The 21382-nt window shown below is 44.3% G+C and overlaps 1 protein-coding gene across 2 annotated transcripts in view; it reads right to left on the minus strand.

Annotated features, from left to right (window-relative positions):
- The window catches only part of CRMP1 (collapsin response mediator protein 1), a 75050-nt gene extending 54111 nt beyond the window's left edge, over positions 1-20939 (minus strand). Inside the window, exon 1 of one of the 2 annotated variants that reach the window (XM_032791995.2) lies at positions 19430-20939. In XM_032791995.2, coding sequence (XP_032647886.1) covers positions 19430-19804 — 375 coding nt within the window. In that variant the 5' untranslated portion in view covers positions 19805-20939. Of the gene's footprint in view, positions 1-16574; positions 16846-19429 lie in introns of those variants that run through there. The other variant, XM_032791996.2, reaches the window with a different exon arrangement.
- Between the last annotated feature and the right edge of the window lie 443 nt (positions 20940-21382).

Raw genomic sequence — 21382 nt, forward strand, 5'->3', positions numbered from 1 at the left:
TGTGTAGTATGTAGATAGCAGTGAATTTTTTACCTTTAGTCCATTTGGTATGATGTCCATCCGTTTGCATTTGGAAAGGAAGATGATATCTGTCTGTATTTGTGCAAGTTTCTTCATGAGGTTGATGGATGGACTAAAATTTGTTACCATCTGATATATGGCCAATGTGAAATGAGTTTGGTGGTCACAATCTAGTTCCTAGAGGACAAATGTCCACAAATGCCAAAACCATCACATACGGTAGTAATTTTCAGTCTTGGTCCAGATCATACTACAACTCCTTAATGCCACTACCATACTCTAAAGGAGCCTTAAAGGGAAAAGAATCACCCCCAGGACAATTCCCTCAACACAAGAGCAGCATAGACCTAACTTATATGGCCCTACAATGCCTCCTTTATAGCCCCCAGCATAGGGCCAGCCAGGGTCTGGGCTACAGTTGGAACTACAAGAGAGGTAATGGCCAGAGAGTCTGTACTCTAGCAGTTCTTGGTACCAGAACAACCTATTGGCTACAGAGGGGAAGTTGCCTTAACTAACAGCAGCCCAGTAATCTCAGCTGTGCTGGTTCCCCAGAGTAGCCAAGAACATGCACCTTTCCACTGCCCCCTCCCCAATCTACACATTCTGTGTTGTGCCTCACGAGAAACCACACAGAATCTGGTTTCTGGTTGACTGTCTCAGCAGATTGGTCAAGGACTCAATGGAGACTGAACTATCTTCTCACCCCTCCAGGTGATCCCTCCAGATTCATGTCAGGGCACATTAGTCATGCAGTTCAGGGAAGTCTCCAGGGCTAGATTTAATTGCACTGTCACATGGCACTGCTGCGGGGCGAGCTCTGAGAGGGCTATAGCCAGCCCAATCAAACTTGGCTGTGCAATGTTAGTGCTTGAGAATCAAATGAAAGTGACTGGTTTACCAGTAAACAAACTGGTTTACTGATTTGACTTGCCTTCACTGCCCAAGCCGAGTGACCTGCATAAAGGGGAAAATGAATTAGTTTTCGGAAGGAGTTAATTCTCTGCATGTCTTTATATGTGAATCCAGTGTTGAGTAAAGGCTTTAGCAGCGATGTGCAAGGGAATTAACAGGGGGAAAGGGTTCCCACGAAAAACCAGGAGCCAATCAGGGTCCCTGTTCCATATCCCCCTGCAATCTAAAAGAGCCTCCCATGGGGCAGAGTTATACCTCGTCACCATGCCACAGGGCCTACAGAGCTGGTCAGCATGGGAAAGCAGGAGCCTGCATAGTGTGTCCCATATGCACTCCACCATCCCCTATCCCACCCAGAATTTCAAAGAGCACAGGGAAAGAGAAGGAGCAAGCGCCATGCAATCTCTCTTGGAAGGTACAGCATGCTTCATTCTCTGTAGTCTACCAGCTCTGCAGGTTGGTATGAGATGAGGAGAGGGAAAGAGTGACATCTGACCTAAATTAGCATTAGAGTTACACACACATTCCCACAACTGAAGGTTACTTTTGTAACAACTAACTCAGCATTTTTGCACTCTCTTTGGCCTCAGCTGTAAAAGTAAATTGGTTTTAGTCAGGTTTCTGATTCTGATGTACTAGCATCCTGCAGCAGTGTTTGGATTTTGAACACTGCATGCAAACATGTAACTATACAGAGCTCTTACACAGTCATTTAAAAAATCATCAATAGGGCATATGTAAACCTCATAAAAATCCTAAACTAATTGCTAGTATCCATTTAAAGTTGATGAAAGCTAAATTACTAAAAGCTCATGTCAAACCTTGTGTGTAAATGCTTAGGAACAGTAATTCAGGTCTGAGTTGGAAGAATTTATATTAATTTGTTGTAGCCTAACTCTTAAGTGGAGCACCGTTCATTACAGGAATAATAAGAGTCAGTCAACATTTTGCACGCAAGTTTTCAGTGTTAGAGCTGAACAAATAATGCCACATATATATCTATAATATTTTGTGAAGAACTGTTCAAATGTTCAAAGAATTGCTGGTGCCCTGTTCCCAGTGCTCAGGTGTTTTCATTTCTGTGAACATTCAAGTAAACAATTTACACTGGCAAAAACGTTTGCAGAAAGCAAATTTCAAAATTGCACAGAAACTAAAGTTTAAATTCATGCACTCAAGGAATCATGCTGGAAATGGTAGCACACCTCACCTAGCCAGGAAACAGGAATAATATCATGTGACTTATCTAATCAATCACAACTGAGCAACACAGCTCAGATTTCAACCACTCATGGATTAATACATAAGTCAGAAACGTATAACCAACAAACATGCAAAAAAAAGAAAAGAAAACAGCTTACGGAACTTTTTCCATAAGTGTAGATTTGCATAAATCAGGTTTGCGCAACTCGGGTGGGGGGGGCGTCTGTATTGAATTTGTTAAGATATTAGTCAAATAATTGTGAACAGTGAATAACTTTGAGGAAGCCACAACCTGTTTCTTCCTTAATCAGAAGAAGAGGTTACATTAACTGAATAAAATATCCATTATAAATTACGTCCTTGGTTCCATTCAGTAATAAGGGGCATCTAATTCTTCTGTTGCTTCTTTTCAAAAAGATAAATAAGGATTCTCATTTTGCCCTGTATCTCTTCTAGATCCTGAACTTGCAAATATTAAGCATAGGTTTATTCTCGTGCCTAAAGTTATGCAAATACTTGAGTTCCCAATTTAAAAAACATATAAGCACATGCTTATGTTTCCCCATCTGTAAAAATAGGGATTATACTTACCTCCTTTGTAAAGTGCTTTGAGAGCTCCTTATATGCTACCTAAGAGCTAGTTGTTCTGATGTCAATCCCTGGTCAGCAAAGCATTTAATTATGTGTTTAATTTTAAGCACATACTTAAAATTCAGCATGGATAAAAGTGTTTGGGTTTTTTTTAGAAGCAGGCCCCCCATACTGTTGTCTTTCTATGAAAGATACATCTGATAATCTAACCATCCTGAAGAAAGAAGTTTTCAATATAATATATGAGGAAAGATCATGTACATAAAAGGTTGGAGACTTTCCATGAGATAAAGTATCCAGGGGACTCTGGGGTAAAATCAAGGCACTGAACTACAATGAAATATGATCCCTATGGGATCAGTCTCAGATGCTAGTAACCTCTGGCAATGAAAATGTGGACAGGAACGCAAGTCCCCATCCTAGAATTTGCCTGGCTGATCACAGCTATTTTTCAGACTCTCTACTGTCAGTAGTAACTGCAGTATTTTTTAATCAGTGGCATGAAAGGTAATGATTTATTTTGACACATGCTGGTGCTTGCACCTCCTCACCATGATGATTTACTACTGTGCCTGCTGACCTGGACAGACCACCATCTTGTGGGCTTTTTTCAGCTCATTCAATTTCCTTTTAAAACATTAATATTGTTCTACTACAAAGAGACAGCATCTCATTTATCTGTTGAGGGGAACATTACCAATATTTGAAAACATCCCATCTACTGCTGCTAATAGGTCACCAAAGCTTTCCATGCATACGAAGACCAGACAGCAAGTGTGAAAAATCGGGACAGGGTGGGGGTAATAGGTCCCTATATAAGAAAAAGCTCCAAAAATCAGGATTGTCCCTATAAAATCGGGACATCTGGTCACCCTATCCGTTCATCAAGATGTTTTACATTTTTCTTTATAAACAGGCAAAGGTTAACAACACAAACAATAAATGCAACAGGTCAGGCCTCTTATTAATAGACAGCCAGAAAAGAGGTTAAGTAGCACCCAGTAGGAACAGGAAAGGACAATAAGAATTATTTTGTTTTAGTAAAAGCTACATAATACAGTAATTTGTAACAAAAAACTATGCAGGCCACAATTCTGCAAAACACTTAACCATCTGGGTCACACTTTATCTTAAGATTCATGTATAGTTTCTAAAGGGTTAATAATGATTAACAGGATGTCACAGATGTGTTACAGACATGAGTAGCCTGTGCTACAGATGGTTCTAAGTGAACCTTGGTAGAGAGGGGTAATTCCATTTTGCAGAGAATTTAGATATTTTGGAATTTGGTTTCACTCTCCTTCAAAAAGAAAACTAAAAAAAATGAATATTCTCTGTGAACGGAAACGATGCCCTGACTCCTGGGCAATCAACCAGATGGACTGTCCCAGAGCCATGGACCCTGGAAAGCCCTGCCGTTCCTGACTCGCAGGCACTCTGCATTCTCCCTGGAAGCCTAAGGAGCCAGAGCCCAGCTGCTGAGGAGCAGAGCAGGCAAGATAGCAGGAACGAAGGCAGGATTGATAGAACCTTGCCTGGTTTCCACTGGAATTTTGTCAAAATCGAACTCTCTCTGCAAACAAATCAGCCAATTCTGATGACAAAATATTGAGATGAAATTGAGCACATCTGTAGAAAGTGTTACAGATTGTTACAGAGTTCCATAGGTCAATGAGTTGCTTATAACCATGGATTATAACAATCTAGAATAATTTACCAATTATTAAAACCTCTATTAATATTTGTTAACCCTTTATAAACTATTTCTGAATGGAACTTCAATATAAAGTGTCACCAATGTGTGAAACTGCCATCCCTATTCAGCAAAGTACTTAAGCACATGCTTAAAGTTAAACACATACTGAAGCGCTTTGCTGAATCAAGGCCAGAGAAAACAATGAACCATACGTATCCCTCTGATCATCCTGTCTACTTCCCTTTTATGTTGGATCCTGCTCCCCTTCTACATTATATCCCTCCCTCCATCTGCCTCTGTCCTTTCTACTGTAAACTCTTCAGGGCAAGGGAGTGTCTCTTGTTGTACAATGCCTTGTACAATGGGACCTCAATCTTGACTGGGGCCAGCATGCACTAACACAATAGAAATAATAAATAATACATTAGAGTCTATGCTCAGGAGGAGACAACAGTGTAAAGAGAGACTGCCACTGTTTAGAAAATATTCAAATAGTGAGCTATCTGACCCCCGACTCGTGAGCCACAGGTAGCTGTTCAGAGTCCAGAGCCCTGCTCAGAGCCCTGCTCAGCCGCAATTTTAGGCAAACTGAGTCAAATGTTGCTCAACACACATGAAGCAGCCTGGAGAATGTTAGTGGGAGACTGTGTGGGAGCAGCTGAGAGGTACCTCAGACATGCTGGAAAGGCAAAAGCAAGGTGCAGGCATCCACCCCTCCTTCCAACCTGCCAGGAACAAGGGGGAAGACCTGCCAGCATCTGGAAGGTGGAAAGAGAAAGATGAAAAGGAAATATTACGCTTAAGGGAGAAGTCCAAAATGATACCAAAGGAAAGTATTGCCCTGAGATTGTACCAATATTAATCTATCTAAAGCTAAATCGTCTCTCAGTTACACCAGAAATGTGAGATAGCTCCACTGAAATCAGTACAATTACTCTGCATTTATACTGGTGGAATCAAAAGAAGAATTTGTCCCCAAGTCATTCCTACTTCACCCATCACTGCAATATCAGTGATGATATGATCACAACAACGTTACATGGTCATCCCCTCACACAATATGGTGCAAACCTAACAACAGTTCAACATGCAGCGCTTATCTGACGGCTCCCGGCATCTCCATTTTATGAGTGCATGACTCTCCAGCTCTTCATGGCTGAGCTCCTTGCTGCATATCACACAGCACTTGCATACTGCGGACAGCCCTCTACTTATATATGCTTTGTACCATTTTCCTGGTGATTTTTGCTAATCACAGCCTAGCTTCTCCTACTTTAATATGCCAGTAAAGCCACAGAGCTTAGTCTGTGACAACATAGCAATTATCATGGCAACAGAAGGAGATGTCACAAAGCCAGCATCATTCACTGCAGGATCAGGCAGGAGGAGGGGCTATCTCCTCAGATGAAGCAAGCTGTTATCCAGATACTACTATTGTCTGCACAGTATCAGAAAGAACAAATATCTGTAGGCTGGAGACTGATGCTTTTTGTACAAAGGTCCTTTCTTACAAGTCTGACACAATCTATGCAGAAGTCTTTTTAGGTATGGAAATGTATTTCCATATACCCACAAATGACAAAATGCCTGGTAGAGAGAAGAGATAGGTCTGAATCCACCTCTAATGTTCAAAATCTAAACCCAGCTCCAGTCCTGAATTTTGCAAATGGCTCCCTGTAATTTTAATGAGATAATCCCCCCCCCCCCCCCAAAAAAAATCTCTCTGGATCAGTATACCACCAAGCTTCGGGATATTAGAAAATCAGATTCAAATGTTATGGCGGGATGTACACAAGAAAGTCAAAAGCCACCTGTCTTCATACCCACCTTCTGAGCTTTTAAAAAAATCTAGACATCAAAATAACAAATATTTTACACCGAAGTTTCTTAGTCTGCTACTGAAATTACTGAGGAATTAAAGTACCATCCCCCAACATAAAATGTTCTAATGGGTTATCACGGCTAATTGATGTACTGTGTCCAATGAAAATAATGCAGCAGTCCATCAGAGTGAATTGACACACATTGTCTATTGTATTCATTCCAATCATATCATAACTGCACATAGTTTCTCTCAACATAAAACCACACCCAAATCCGTACAAAATGGAGACAGTTAAGAAAAGTGAAAATCTGCCTGAGCCACTCTATGCATAAGAGACAGTGAGATGTTTGATTTACTGTCTCCATAGAAAGTACCTCTAGTATTGTACTTGTATCTTTGTTCCATGTGTGGAACTCCCAGTGAAGTGTTGTGTCTCCAGAGCCAAATAAACCAGACATCCTTTTTTAATTAACTACAATTACTTTAGGTACATTAGAACAATAACAACATAACAAAACCAAATCTAGCTAGCACAATGAACAGGTCCAGAACCATTTCATTCTTGGCTTCAGTCTTTAGCTACTGTTCCAGCTGCAACCAGGGCTGGCTCCAAGCCATAGCGCGCCAAGCACGTCCTTGGGGCGGCATGCCGCAGGGGGCACTCTGCCAGTTCCTGGGCGGGCGGCAGGCGGCTCCGGTGGAGCTGCCGCAGGCATGGCTGCAGACGGTCCGGTGGTCCCGCTCCTCCGGTGGACCTCCCACAGACACACCTCTGGCAGCTCCACCAGAGCCGCAGGACCAGCTGACCATCCACAGAAACGCTTGCGGGAGGTCCACCAGAGCCGCGGGACCAGCGAGCGGCAGAGCGCCCCCCCGCGGCATGCCGCCATGCTTGGGGCGGCAAAATTGCTAGAGCCGGCCCTGGTTGCAACCAGTGACAATTGATCAAGTCTTCTGAAATGACTCCCAACCACAATATTCCAGGGCCAAATTCGTCTCTTGTGTAATACTGCTGACTTTAGAGGAGTCATACTAGAGATGAACCTGACTCCCAATCACTACAATTCTTAAAGTTCCACTGCTGACAATGGAGGGTTTACACCCAAATCTCAGGTAGCATATGGCCCTTAATATGAAGTATCTTGCCCTGAACCATAATCAGAAACTGTCTTTTCTGTGTTCCAAATCCACTTGTATTTCCAATTCACTGCCTATGAATGTGTGTGATTTGAGAGAGGTGAGGCTGACTGTAATAAAATTGAGAAGTATTAGGCTTCCAACACATGCCTCTTTGCTCCTTTAACATTTCCAGTGTAAAATACTCTGCCACTAAGCCTTTAAAAATATCTCTGGCTTCTCTGTTTTAGAGGGATGATACATAGGCTGATATTTGTGTTTTCCTTGACTAACAGGACATCAACAGTAAAAACTGCTTGGATTAATATTGGCTAGGGGTAGGTTTTCAAAGGCTAACTCACACTGAAAGCCCCACATCTCTTTGTGCCTTTGAAAAAATCCCCCTCGGAAAGTGATTTCCCTAACAGACAATATACAGAAGAGCTTTGGGTTTTTTCCTGAACATGGTCAGTTTTAACACTGGACATGTTGTTATGTTATGATTAAGCAGTTTTGGTTTAGCAAGCAAAGGAGATGATTTCAAAATATTAGCAGCAAATGAAGAAAGCTATCCTTCCCAAGTGTGGGTGTCCTTCTGGAAAGGATCAAAGACAGCCTGTAACTGGGATTCCACAAAGGATTGTCTGTTTCAAAACTTTAAAATATCTCAATTTTTAAACAGCATTCTTCTCTCTTTGGAATCTTTATGACCACGTTATATTGTAATATTAATCTTCATAGGAAGTAATAATTTAGCTAGTGTGAACACTGAATTAGCTAAGGACCTAGCTTGTAACTCATTCATATCTTTGAGGCATCATTTCTTCTAGCACCCTAATGGACTCACCTGCCCACATGCTTTTAAGCCTATTCTTTTAACAAATTTATTCTTCTTATGTACAGTAATTCACTTTGGAGGGATTTCGTCAAATGTAGCAATGCCATAGCTTGGTGCACAGCCAAGTTCATTCATGTTTATTCGCTTAAACAATCTGATGTTCCTTTTGTCTCCTCTGGGGACCTAGCTATTTATTCATCTAGAAAATCTCATTCCTTTATCATCCAGTGTAAAAGGGTTACACTGTAAATAACAACCCTGTGTAAATTTCTTCACAGTAAATGCCATCTTTTCATGCTTTAGCAATCTCAATAGTGTAGGCACCTAACACTCCTTATTCTAGCAAAACAATATGCATTGGAGTCAGTGGAAGAGTCACTTGAGTATGGACTGGAGGATGCAGCATTAAATGTGTTCCACTGGCTCCTGGATTATAAATTTCCATTATAGCAATTAAAATTGAATTTCCAAACCTCAACAGGCTAGTCCCGGAAATGTCTCATCCCAGAGGAAAAAAATAACAGCAATCCAGCACAGTTAGTTCATGTTGTAAACCACAGAATCAAAGATCAAATTTACTAATGCTCTTTTTGGAAGCATGCATCAGGCTAGAAGAACAAATTTGGCCCTGGTGTGAATTGTACCAGGTCTGAATTTGACTCACAATATGATGGGTGTTTAATGGCCATTCTGGAAAAGAAGTTAGTAGCTCATGGCCACAGAAAGAAAACCATTCCATTAGATACCCTGGTTTGTCCCACTGAGAGCTCTGGAGAGCCAGTTAATTTGAAAGGGATTCAATGTAGCAACTGGACCATTGGGCAATGCGTTTGCAGCAACTTATAATGCTTAATTAGGGGCCATTCCATGTTGAATTAACCGAAGCATCTTCAAAGCTTCTACATTCAAACCCAAGTACAGTGCATCACAGTAATCAAAGCTAGAGGTCATGGGAATTCAAAGCCAGGTGCTGGACAATTCGGATGAGGCTAAATCTCTTGAATAACGACAGACGGAAGAAGGCATTTCTGGGCACTGTCATTAACTGGGTATCCAATAGCAGAAAGAGCTCCAGAAGGACCCCCTTGTTTCTTACAATCACAGGTAATATGCCTTTGCTGGATGGTGATGTTTAGTGTTAGCCAATCCTTCTAAACATTTTTCCCCTTCACTCCAGCATCATCTCCAGCTTCCCTGGAGTTTAGCATCAGTCAGTTCGTCTTCATCCAAGCACTGATCTCACTTAGACTCCTGGACTATATATACATTAACTAGCTATCTCCAGTGGAAAAGTTAGAGAAGAAAAGGCTCAGGTGCTTTTATCACCATGTCATCTAACCTTGTACCAGCACTAGAACAATGGTGTGAGAAGCTATGAAATTGTTAGCATAGATACGGACTTAAATCTCTGGGAGATGGTGCTGACACTGGAAGTGAATTAAATGTATTGTTGAGTGTTTACATATTGCTGGCATCTCAGGCAACGGCATCTTACAATCTCCTCTAGCATCTTAGCCATGATGTCTTACAGTCCCCCCTAGCAGTTTTACAGATACTAAATACAAACAGGAAGAAGATACCCAGAAGGGAGAGAAGGTATTTAAGTTAAGCACCATTGTGGACACAAGAACAAATGGATATAAACTGGACTTCAACAAGTTTAGGCTTGAAATTAAATGAAGGTTTCTAAGCATCAAAGGAGTCAAGTTCTGAAACAGCCTTCCAAGGGGAGTAGTGGGGGCAAAAAACCTAACTGGCTTCAAGACGTATTTTGATAAGTTTACGGAGGCAATGGTACGAGACTGCCTACAATGGCATGTAGTCAAACTGTGACTGCTAGCAGCAAATATCTCCAGTCGCTGGTGATAAGACAATAGATGGGCTCTGAGTTACAGAAAATTCTTCCCAGGTGTCTGGCTGGTGGGTCTTGCCCACATGTTCAGGGTATAACTGATCACCATAATTGGGGTCAGGAGGAATTTTCCTGCCGGGTCAGATTCTCATAACACAAGAACTAGGGGTCACCAAATGAAATTAATAGGCAGCAGGTTTAAAACAGACATAGGAAGTATTTCTTCACATAATGCACAGTCAACCTGTGGAACTCTTTACCAGATGATGTTGTGAAGGCCAATACTATAAGAGGGTTCAAAAAAGAACTAGATAAATTCATGGAGGATAGGTCCATCAATGGCTATTTGCCAGGATGGGCAGGGATGATGTCCCTAGCCTCTGTATGCCCGAAGCTGGGAATGGGCAACCTGGGATGGATCACTTGATGATTACCTGTTCTGTTCACTCCCTCTGGGGCACCTGGCATTGGCCACTGTCGGAAGACAGGATACTGGGCTAGATGGACCGTTGGTGGGACCCAGTACAGCCATTCTTATGTTCTAAATTTAATAATGAACAGCAAACAATGGTAGATGTTTCAACGCTTCATCACATCATGGCAGAGCCCCTGATTCCCCAACATTATTTGAAGCTTCATCCTGCACAGAAGAGGTGTAGATTGTGATGTGTACAAGCGCCAAGTCAAAAGTGATGGGCAGGAGCATGTATGCAGGAGAACTCAATCCTACTTTACTGAGGACTGTGCAGCTGCACAATCAACACATGACTCCTGCCCAGCACACAAGAAAAGTCTAAGAAGGAAATATGTAGCTGTCCTGTTCGCTTGATGAGGATCATGATTAAGCAGATTTCTACTTGGACTCCTGGCCCATTCCCTGCCCCTTCTTTATTCTGCACTCAAGAGCAACAGAGTGAGAGCCCACTAAGGGCTTGGGATTTACTTCCACTTCGTGCAGAGGACTATGTGAAGTGCGTAAGCTTATTTGCACCAACTCTCATCCTCTGCTTACACCTGCACAGAAACCCAGCCATGCTGCACTCCCTGCTGTACCCCATGGAAAAGGCTTAGTGTCATTATTTATTATTTTATAGACCCAGAAGTCTACTAGGTGTTTCAAAGGAGATAGACAGACAGAGACCCAGATCCTCAAAAGATATTTAGGCTCCTAACTTCCATCAATTTCAATGGAAGTTAGAAGCCTAAATACAATTTTGGATGGGGGTTGAGTCCCTGCCCAAAAGTGCTTGCAATCTAATGGCTGGATTTTGCCACCCTTACACTAGGTAGCACCATACTTCACCAGTAATTTCATTGATATGACATAAGTGTGAGAGATGAATAGTAGGAAAGGGACAGAGAGAAAGGGTGAAGATGACACAATGCTCACATGGTCCCTGCATTTCAGCATGTGCACAACATTGTGGTTCAATTCACAGTTCATTTTTAAAAATATGTATAAAATAGGGCTGTTGATTAATTGACGTTAACTCACGTGATTAACTCAAAAAATATGATTAATCACAGTTTTAATCACACTGTTAAACAATAGAATACCAATTGAAACGTAGTAAATATTTTTGGATGTTTTCTACATTTTCAAATATATTGACTTCAATTACAACACAGAATACAAAAAGTGTACACTCCTCACTTTATATTATTTTTGATTAAAAATATTTGCACTGTAAAAATGATAAAAGAAATAGTATTTTTCAATTCACCTCATACAAGTATTGCAGCGCAATCTCTTTATCGTGAAAGCGGAACTTACAAATGTAGATTTTTTTTGTTACATAACTGAGTTAAGAAACAAAACATTGTAAAACTTTAAAGCCTACAAGTCTACTCAGTCCTACTTCTTGTTCAGCCATCCACTAAGACAAACACATTTGTTTACATTTATGGGAAGTAATGCTGCCCGCTTCTTATTTACCATATCACCTGAAAGTGAGAACAGGTGTTCAGATGGCACTTTTGTAGCCAGCATTGCAAGAGATTTACGTGCCAGATAGGAAGGGGTATACGAATGTTTAGCATGCTTTGGCCATCATTCCAGAGGACATGCTTCCATGCTGATGACACTTGTTAAAAAAATAATGCGTTAAATTTTTAATTGGACTCACTGGGGGAGAATTGTATGCCTCATGCTCTGTTTTACCCACATTCTGCCATATATTTCATGTTATTGCAGTCTCAGATGATGATCCAACACATATTGTTCATTTTAAGAACATTTTCACTGCAGATTTGACAAAATGCAAAGAAGGTACCAGTGTGAGATTTCTAAAGATAGCTACAGCACTCGACTCTGAAGTGCCTTCCAAAATCTGAGAGGGGCGAGGTGTGGAGCATTCTTTCAGATGTTTTAAAGAGCAACACCTTGATGTGGAAACTATAAAACTCAAACCACCAATAAAGAAAATCAACCTTCTGCTGGTGGCATCTGACTCAGATGATGAAAATGAATATGCATTGGTCCCTGCACTGTTTTGGATAGTTATCGAGCAGAACCTGTCATCAGCATGGACACATCCTCTGGAATGGTAGTTGAACCATGAAGGGGCATATGACTCTTTAGCGCATCTGGCACGTACATATTTTGCAACACCAGCTACGACAGTGCCATGCGAATGCCTGTTCTCACTATCAGATGACATTGTGAAAAAGAAGCAGGCAGCATTATCTGCTGCAAATGTAAACAAACTTGTTTGTGTGAGCAACTGGCTGAACAAGAAGTAGGACTGAGTGGACTTTTAGGCTCAAAAGTTTTACATTGTTTTATTTTTTAATGCAGGTTGGTTTTTAAAATAATTCTATATTCATAATAAAGAGATTCCACTACACTATTTGGAATGGGAGAATTGAAAAATACTATTTCTTTTATTTTTTACAGTGGAAATATTTGTAATCAAAAAATAAACATAAAGTGACCACTGTACACTTTGTATTGTGTTGTAATTAAAATCAATATATTTGAAAATGTAGAAAACATCCAAAAATATTTAAATGGTATTCAATTATTATTAAACAGCATGATAAATCATGTGATTAATTACGATTCATTTTTTTAATTACTTGACAACCCTAGTATAAAAATAAGGAACGAACAAAAAGAGATTTTAAGATAGTAAATATTTTTCACACATTTATTGTGGGCATCACAGAAGAGGTGAATTTTCAGGAGAGATTAAAATGAGGGAAGGGCGTTGGTTTAGCAGATTAGACTAGACTTGTTTCATACAAAGGGGCAAGCATGAAAGAAAGACATGGAGAGGTTCATGGCAGAAATGGATGAAGAGGGCAAAGCTCGCATTGAAAGCAGTGAGCTGGAGTCAGGGAGCAACACAGTAAGAGGCAAAGTCAGACAAGCAGGGAATAACAAAACTATTTCCCTTGTCAGCTCCCAGTGAGCGTTCTGTAGGTAACCACAGTTGTGCCAGGTTTCAGAGTGGTAGTTGTGCTGATTTCCTATCGTGATTTTGAGTCTCTGCTATGACTGGTCTGACTGAGAATGTTGCTTGGTTCTTCAACAAGGATATATATACAGGGGTGCTGGAACTAGGAGTGATGGGGTGCAGCAGCACCCTCTGGTTTGAAGTGGTTTTCACCATATACAGTCTTTGCAGTTTGGTTCAATGGCTCTCAGCACCCCCACTATACAAACTGTTCCAACACGACTGTACATGTATAATACACACTTAGAGCCTGATGTTTCAGTTCTTACCCCTGGAAGACTCCCTCTGAAGTCAGTGAAAGTTTTGTCTGAGTAATGATTGCAGATATGGCCTTTGGTGTTGCACTTCAGTCATGTACTGGGAACACCACCAAAACATTTCCCAAAACCATTTTGGAATCTTTGACAATTGACTAATCACAGTCAACTCAACCCTCCCCCACCCCCACCAGATGTTGGTACAATATAGGATGATGCGGCCTGCCTCTGCTGTGCCTGCACATCCAGAATTCCTTCTGACTTCTGTGGGAGTTTGGGACACACGATTAGTACATCGGACAACAATACTGACAATCCAATGCAAAGCCTGCAGTAAGCAAGATTAAGGACCAAACTGTACTTCCCCAATAGCAAAACTCCAACTGATTCAATGAGAACAGATCTGGTGGGTCCAAGAGATCAGGAAAAAAAGAGTCGGAGATCCTAGCAAGGGTGGTTTTGGTTGATTTTTTGTTTGATAATTTTGCAATGAGCATTCACTATGTTTGATAAGAGCCCTGGAGGCTTGAAGATGCAAAGTGTTTCTTTACCCGTTTTTCCCTTTCACTCATTCACTAATGTAGAGTTTGTCTTATGGGCTGTGTTATTGTTACGAAGACACAGACACAGACACCTCCTGTTAGGCTGTAGACTCTTCTGGGACAGGAAATGTACACGCTACACAATATACAGAGCCAAGACTATTTGTCTAATTTGCTTTTTTTTCCTCCCTGAGAGAAAGAGTAAGGGACAGAAACTTAAAACATAGTTCAAGTTCTGGGTCTGCCAACTTTGGCTATGTTCTTTTTGCCTGTAATTTGGTCACAAAAACAGCGCTGGTACTAATGGATAGGCATGCAGAGAGAATTGGGCACCTTCCATATCTTGGGCTCTCTTTCCTTGTTCTTGATTATTTTGTCCTAACACAAAAGGAAATAGTGAAAGCTGAAGAAGTTATAACACACTGTGGATTTAGAGGCAAACATCTCATTCAGTTCTTTTAGTTTCCTACTCAAAATTGGATAGTGCACTGTTGTTGCTGGGCACACATTTACATATCATTTGTATTAATGTCCCACGTTAAAGCCCCAACCAAGATTGGCTCCCCTTATGTGCTAGGCAATATTCACACATACTTAACAAAGACGGTCTCTGCCTGAAACAATTTACAATCTAGACAGAAAAAGGGTGGAGGGAAAACAGAGGCAAAGTGAATTGCCCAAAGTTCCACAGAAGGTTTGTGACAGATAGAAACAGAACATAGCACTCTGGACTGCCAATCCAACGCCCTCATCACTAGACCACACTGCCTCTCAATAATTTGACACACCAGTAAGCAGCTGGGCACTGAAGAAGTCACATATCCATCTACGGCATTTTAAAAAAATACTTTTGAAATATTTAGATTCTTGTAAGTTTTGCAAGTGCTTGCAAGTGTTGCAACACTGGCTGAAATAATATCTAGCAACGTTCCTGCAGGGAGAGCTGCTTAACAAGTTTCCACACCTACTTGTCAACCCATCCTTTATCAATTAAAATCTTGCATTAGGAGCTGGCCAGTTTCCAGGACACTTGAGTTCTGCTCACTCCCCAATAAAAGCCAAAGAAATGGAACCTAGTTGGAGTGCACCTCAACTTCTGCCTTTTATCTCTTCCCATGTGATGCTGCAGCATGGAACCAACTTACACCACTGAATTCTATGTGGCTCTAACAAATAAATTTCTGCCAAAAACAAAGGTAGGAGGGATTTTGTGTCGGTAAGTGCTGTTTCTGAGTCAGACTCTGTGGCCTTTCGTGGAGGCCGTTGGTCTTTGAAAGAATCAAAATGGTCGAATACACCAAGGAGGTTACCCTCCTCCCTACAGTTTATGTGAAGCTTTGTTTATTCTTTATGCTCAGCCATCACTGTATTTCTGAGGGGAACAATATGCAAGATCAAAGCACCCAGATCTCTTTTTCAGGAAAACCATCCTGCAGATGGATGCAAACGGCCAGCTGAAGGTCCCCGAGAATTGCGATTAACTCTTTGACTCCTGATCTCTTTGGTAATATTGTTCTCAGGGATCTATTAATAGCACTGAGAAGTGTTGGCTCTCTCTCATCATGGCGCTCTTTAGGTTTCCACATTTTTTAATTCACTATTGGCTTGTTGCCCTTCCGATCCCTCTCCTCCACCCCACATCAGTTTTTTTGCTCGGGATGCAATATGCAATTTCTCTCTCTACGTGCGCTGGGGATGTGTTGGGGCTTTCCGAGGCATTGTGGTTGCTGCCCGGGTCCCCTCCCTCTTTTGTTCTGCTTCACATCAGTTGCTGACTCTCCCCAAGCCTATCACCTTAGCAAGAACCGCTGTCGTTTCAGCGCCAAGCACACGAACCCCCCTAGACATCTTTTAATGTACTGCTACCCCACACACACACACACACACCCTGCGCGGATCCGGGGGGAGGAAGGAGCAATAAAGCCGCTGATCTGCCCAAGACAGACCTGCCACACACACACAGAGCGCAGGGTCTGGGCTGGGGGGGGGGGGAGAGGGGAAATTCTCCCTTTCCCCTGCTCGCCTCTCAGTGGGGATGGGGGCTCCCTCCAGCAGAGCCGCTCTCGATCCGGATTCTGATCCGAGTGAACCCTGCTTCCTTGCCATGCTGTAATATGCCCTCGCCCTGAAATCAACCAGCCGCCATAACCGACCATCTATTCCCACCCCCGGGACCCCTGATTGCTCAGCGCCCTGGCGGTTCCCTGGTAACCGCCTCACTCCACTCCCTGGCCGGCTCCGGGCCCTGGTCTCCGCTTACCGTTATGTGGGGGATGCTCTTCTTGCCCTGGTAAGACATGCTGCCTCCTGTGAGCCCTGCGCGCACCACGCACCCCGGGAACAGCACAATGCAGAGATACGGGAGGGGGGGCTATTCAATGGAAGCAGTGTTTCCTTCCAGGGAAAGGCAAACCTAGCCTCCTTTTTTCGGTTGCAATAACACAGGGCGCGTCTCCCCGAGGGAGTTGGCCAGAGCTCCGTGCAGCGGCTGCAGCAGCGCCCTCCAGGCTGCAGAGCGGAGCAGGATTCGCTCGGCGCAACCCAGGAAGCGTTTCCTTTCCCTTCTGTCTCTTCCCCCACCCCCCGCTTCCCCAACCCATCATTCCATCTGTGTCCTCCAATACCGGGGCTGGAAAACGTCGTCCCCCCACCTAGCACCGGGCCGAGCCCCAACGCCTGCTCTCCCCGAGACCGCTTCTGCGGCTGTATTTGTACCAGGGCTGGGACAAAGCACCGCTGCCCCGGCTCTCACACTGTGTGAATGTCCCCTCCCTAGCTGCATGGATAACGGGCGAGAGAGCCAGGGGAAGCACATTGCAGAGCAGATGGGCTAGAACAGGTGGAATTCACGTGGTTCTCCCTCATTGCAGAGAACTCCGCAGATTGCTGAGTAAAGCCTCCTTTCCCCACATTTCACCTACATTGTTCCCCTAATGGCTGCTGTTCCCCTAAAGGGACCAGATTAAGGGAAGTCAAAGGCTCAGACACTGACTCAAAGTTTAAATCCTTCCGGAAGCCCTTCTATACAATGAGTTCTGGATCCATGCTAGCATTAAATTGCACCGAGTCATTTTTAAAGTCAGGACACATCCCTGACACTTCATCACTTTTCCACTGAAATCTGGCTTCAGTGCTTAAAAGTTCCAACCCAGGTTGCTGGGGGTCGAGGGGGAGTGGATACAGAATAGGTATTGCTGCAGGTTCTCCTCCCCTCTTCCCACGCCATTCTCTAAATATAGATGATAGCATGATTTCAAACCTTCTCCCTTCGCCCCCTCAATTCAGGAAAGCCAACCCATTACTAATCTGGAATCACATAAATACATAATTCCTGGGCAAGTTTAGAAGAAATGTTGCCTGATGTGTGCAAATTTAAATAGGAGGCAGAACTCAAGAGAGAAGAGTACAAAGCACACGCAATGAGGCACCATCCCAGTGCAGGGAGGATTATTATTTTGACATAAAGTTGAGGTAATGAATAGGAAATGATAGGGAAGAGAAGACTGCAGCAAGGCTGACTTCACCGAGGGCCGGATGGAAGCCCTTTACAATCAACCCTATTCAGTATTTAGTGATTCCAGTTTTTCAAGTCACATACTTAATCTGGCACAAAACTACCTCTAAAGACCATTACCACCTTTATGCTCTGTCCTATGACTACAAACAAGGAAAGTGTACCGGATCCTCGCTCAAGACAAACAAGAGAGATTCCTGCTCCTGGGTTGTAAAAGAAAAGAAATCTTATTGACAAATATTCTGGCTGTGTGTGTTGAAAGCCAAATGGGGTGAAAAGTGGAAGGGATTTATTTTTGTTTGTTTGGGGTGTGTATGCATGGAGAGCAAATGTGTTCAGATGATCCACTGACCAAAGTGAGAAAATAACTGCAAAGGTCTATTTATTTAGAGAGGAAATAACATTATAATAATCTCCCAGGGAAGCCAGTCTCCTGTGTGTTGTGATGTAGAGGTGTTTTATTTATGACCTCTCCCATAGGTTTGTATGTACAGAAGTGGGACTGCTCAGACTGCAAGAAGCTACTGGTAGAGAACTCGGCTGCATTTCTAATTAGGAAATATATCTTGGTATATAGTCTTTGTCCTGCTCCAATGAGTGAGAGGAAAAATTGAAAATCGCTTACCACCACGGAAATAGAGGTTAACCAATTCAGGAATCAGGCCATTATCCAGTGCTTAGCTCAGCAGTGCAGGCAGACGGTTATCCTAGCTTTAAAGGAAATAAATGCCTGAGCTTTGGGACCCCATTCTGTTTGGTTACAGCTATAAACAATCTGCTAAGGATACAATGAAACCACAGGAGGGTCCAGGTAGCTTGAGAGCAGCATGAACCGAGCAAATCTCACAGGATGGGGAGAGCGGTGGAGTTGGTGTATGCAGGGTGGGTGGGTGTGTTTGACTTATCAGGGCTTTTCCAGCGATAGGAAAAGTGAATCTGACGGCTCCCTGATTAGGACAGGCCCCTCAGCTCAGAGATTTCAGTTTAGGACTGAGCTCCCAGCTTTGTTATGCTGGATGGCACCGTCCAAGCCAGCCTTGTGGAATCGGTGCCGGTGTGTTTGTACACTCTGAATACGGTCCCTTTTAAAGAGTCACTAAAGGTTTAGAACATTAAAGTGCGTGTGTTCCAAACGGCAATGTACAAGAGCCCTTGTAAGGAATATTTCCCTGGGAAAACTGCCACGACCTTTGATTTTTTTTGTTTGATTATTTAGATTTTTAAAAGAAGCTGAAGGAGTGAAGTCCCCAGCTTCAGGAGATGCGGTATTCCTGAGCCCTCTCGGGCCGCAGTAACAGCAGCCGGGTGTATTTATTCTGCACATAGGCGACCTGCAGTGCCAAGTCTAACCTGAGATATATGGCAGTTATGCTCAAACGGGTGATCCCTGCAATAGCCCTGGACCTACCGGCAAGCCGCAGTAAAGCTCTGCAGCAAGGCTTATGCTGCATAGGCTGGGAACCGAACACTCTTTGCTGTTGCAGTTGTGACACTCCTGATGCCTAGGGCTCGTTGGCGCTGTAGCCATGAATGGGTTCTCTCCCCCTGCCAGCGCTCGGTACCGAGACCCTGCCACCCCCTGTCCTCCCCCGCGCCCTTACCTTCCCATTGTCCTGGCCCTGCAGCAGCTCTTTCCCCATCGGGTATCTGATCTCGATGCCCGGGGTCTTGTCGTCCCGGTCCCCGGGGGAGCTGATCACGGAGCCGGAGACCTCGCTGACATCGCTGGCTGTCTCACTGTAATTGTCCCCCCCATCCAGCATCATGTCGTGTCTGCTGCCGCTGCGCGGGGTCCGGGAGCCCTTCTTCCCCACGCTGTAGGCATCGAAGTCGATGGTTTTGTTCTCGTAGGCCCCCTCCACCGAGGCGAACATGCCCCCGTATTTCTGCCGGGGGGTCTGAGCCGTGGTGCCCGGCCTGGCCAGATACACGGGCAGGTCGTCTTCCTTGTTCCAGTTCCTCTTTCTCTCGGCCATTCTCTCTCTCTCCCTGCCCCCAGCTCCTCTGCACCTTCCACTACCGGGATCGGCTGCTGGCGACCATAAACACCAGTGAACGGATGCAGCAGCGCAGTGGCAGAGCCGGGGTTGGCTGGTGGGATCTGGGAGACGCAAGCCCCCACCCGCGAAGAGAAATCTCACGAGGGGGTTCCAAACAGCCCGGGCAGTAGGCAGCTCGTGAACTAAAGTACAAAGAGAACAGGGGAGAGGATGGCAGCGCTAGGCGATCGGAAAGCCCTGGGCGAATAGGAAAAGCACCGCATTAGCCCGCCAGTATAATGAGCGGTCCAGGGGGAGGGGATGCACACCCCCCACCCTGTGCAAAGCGGGCCCTTCCTGGCTACTCCTCCTGCACCGCTGCAAAGATTGCGGATACCCTGCCGCTGCCTGGCTCGCAGTGAAGCGCTGGGGATGGAGTTGCGCCCACCGACCCACCCACTCGCACTACCCGCTGTCTCCGGGGAAAGATACCGCGGTGCTGCCGCACTTGGAGAAGCGAGGGCTTCCCAGCGACGGGGGTGCGCAATGGGCACGTCCACAGCAAAGCATCTGCTGGCTCCTTCTTCTTTCAAAGGAGCTGGACTTGGTGCCAGATCTCGCCGGGAAGCCACGATCTTTGTAGCAACTTTGGGTTGGCTGCTGCTCCCTCTCCCACAGCAGCAGTTGGTCAATTGCAGCAGCGAAGATTGGCCTTCTGTGGCAATAGGTGAAGAGTAGCGGGGGACCCACGCACAGCTCCGGGCTCCTGAGCAAGGAGGGGAAAATCTGCTGCTCCTTACGGCCGCTTCCCTGCTTCTCCCTAGTAGCAGCAGCAGCTGCTGCAAAGGGGGAAGGGTAGGGATATCCGTGCACCCGGCCGCCGCTCGATCTCCCTGTCTAGCCTCAGCCTGGAGGCGGCGGTGGATGAGACTGAAGAGTGCAGAGGAGGGAACCGCCGCGCCGTTGCTGCCTGCCTCTGACACGGAAGTAATAGCACCCGGCGCAGGTGCGAGCTGCGCTGCAAATCTTCCCCGCCCGCAGCCTTCTGCAGGGAGCGGCCTGGACACTGCGCCTGCAAAACTGCCCCGAGGAAGTGGGCGGGGAGCGGACAAAAGACAGGAGCGTTAGGCGCAGAATAATGCACTGACTGGCACTGCCCCAGGCTCCCCGCTGTCTGCCGCCAGAGCGCCTGGCTGGGAGCTGTCCCTTCAGCACCGGAATGACCAGCCTTGCTGCTAGCCCCAGGCCTGGGCAAGGAAAGATTTACAGCCCAGTTGCACAACGTTGGATAGAATCTCACTGCAGTAAAGGACTTTCCCTAAACGAGCGCCTGTTCTTAAACCATACAGGGGTCTGAGTGAAAGAAAAAAACAGGAAATACAACACAGGGCTAGCAAACAGCTAGACGCACACACACAAATATTTTAAAACGTATATAAAATGTTTTTAATGGAGTTGTGCCTTCTTATACCAAGGATGAATTGGGTCTATTATATTTAAACCACGACTAATCATTTATTCTGATAAGGATTTTTAACTGCCATTGTAGTCAACAAAGAGTGAATTATGACTCCG

The sequence above is a fragment of the Chelonoidis abingdonii genome, chromosome 5 (genome assembly GCF_003597395.2).
Source record: "Chelonoidis abingdonii isolate Lonesome George chromosome 5, CheloAbing_2.0, whole genome shotgun sequence".
NCBI lineage: Eukaryota > Metazoa > Chordata > Testudines > Testudinidae > Chelonoidis > Chelonoidis abingdonii.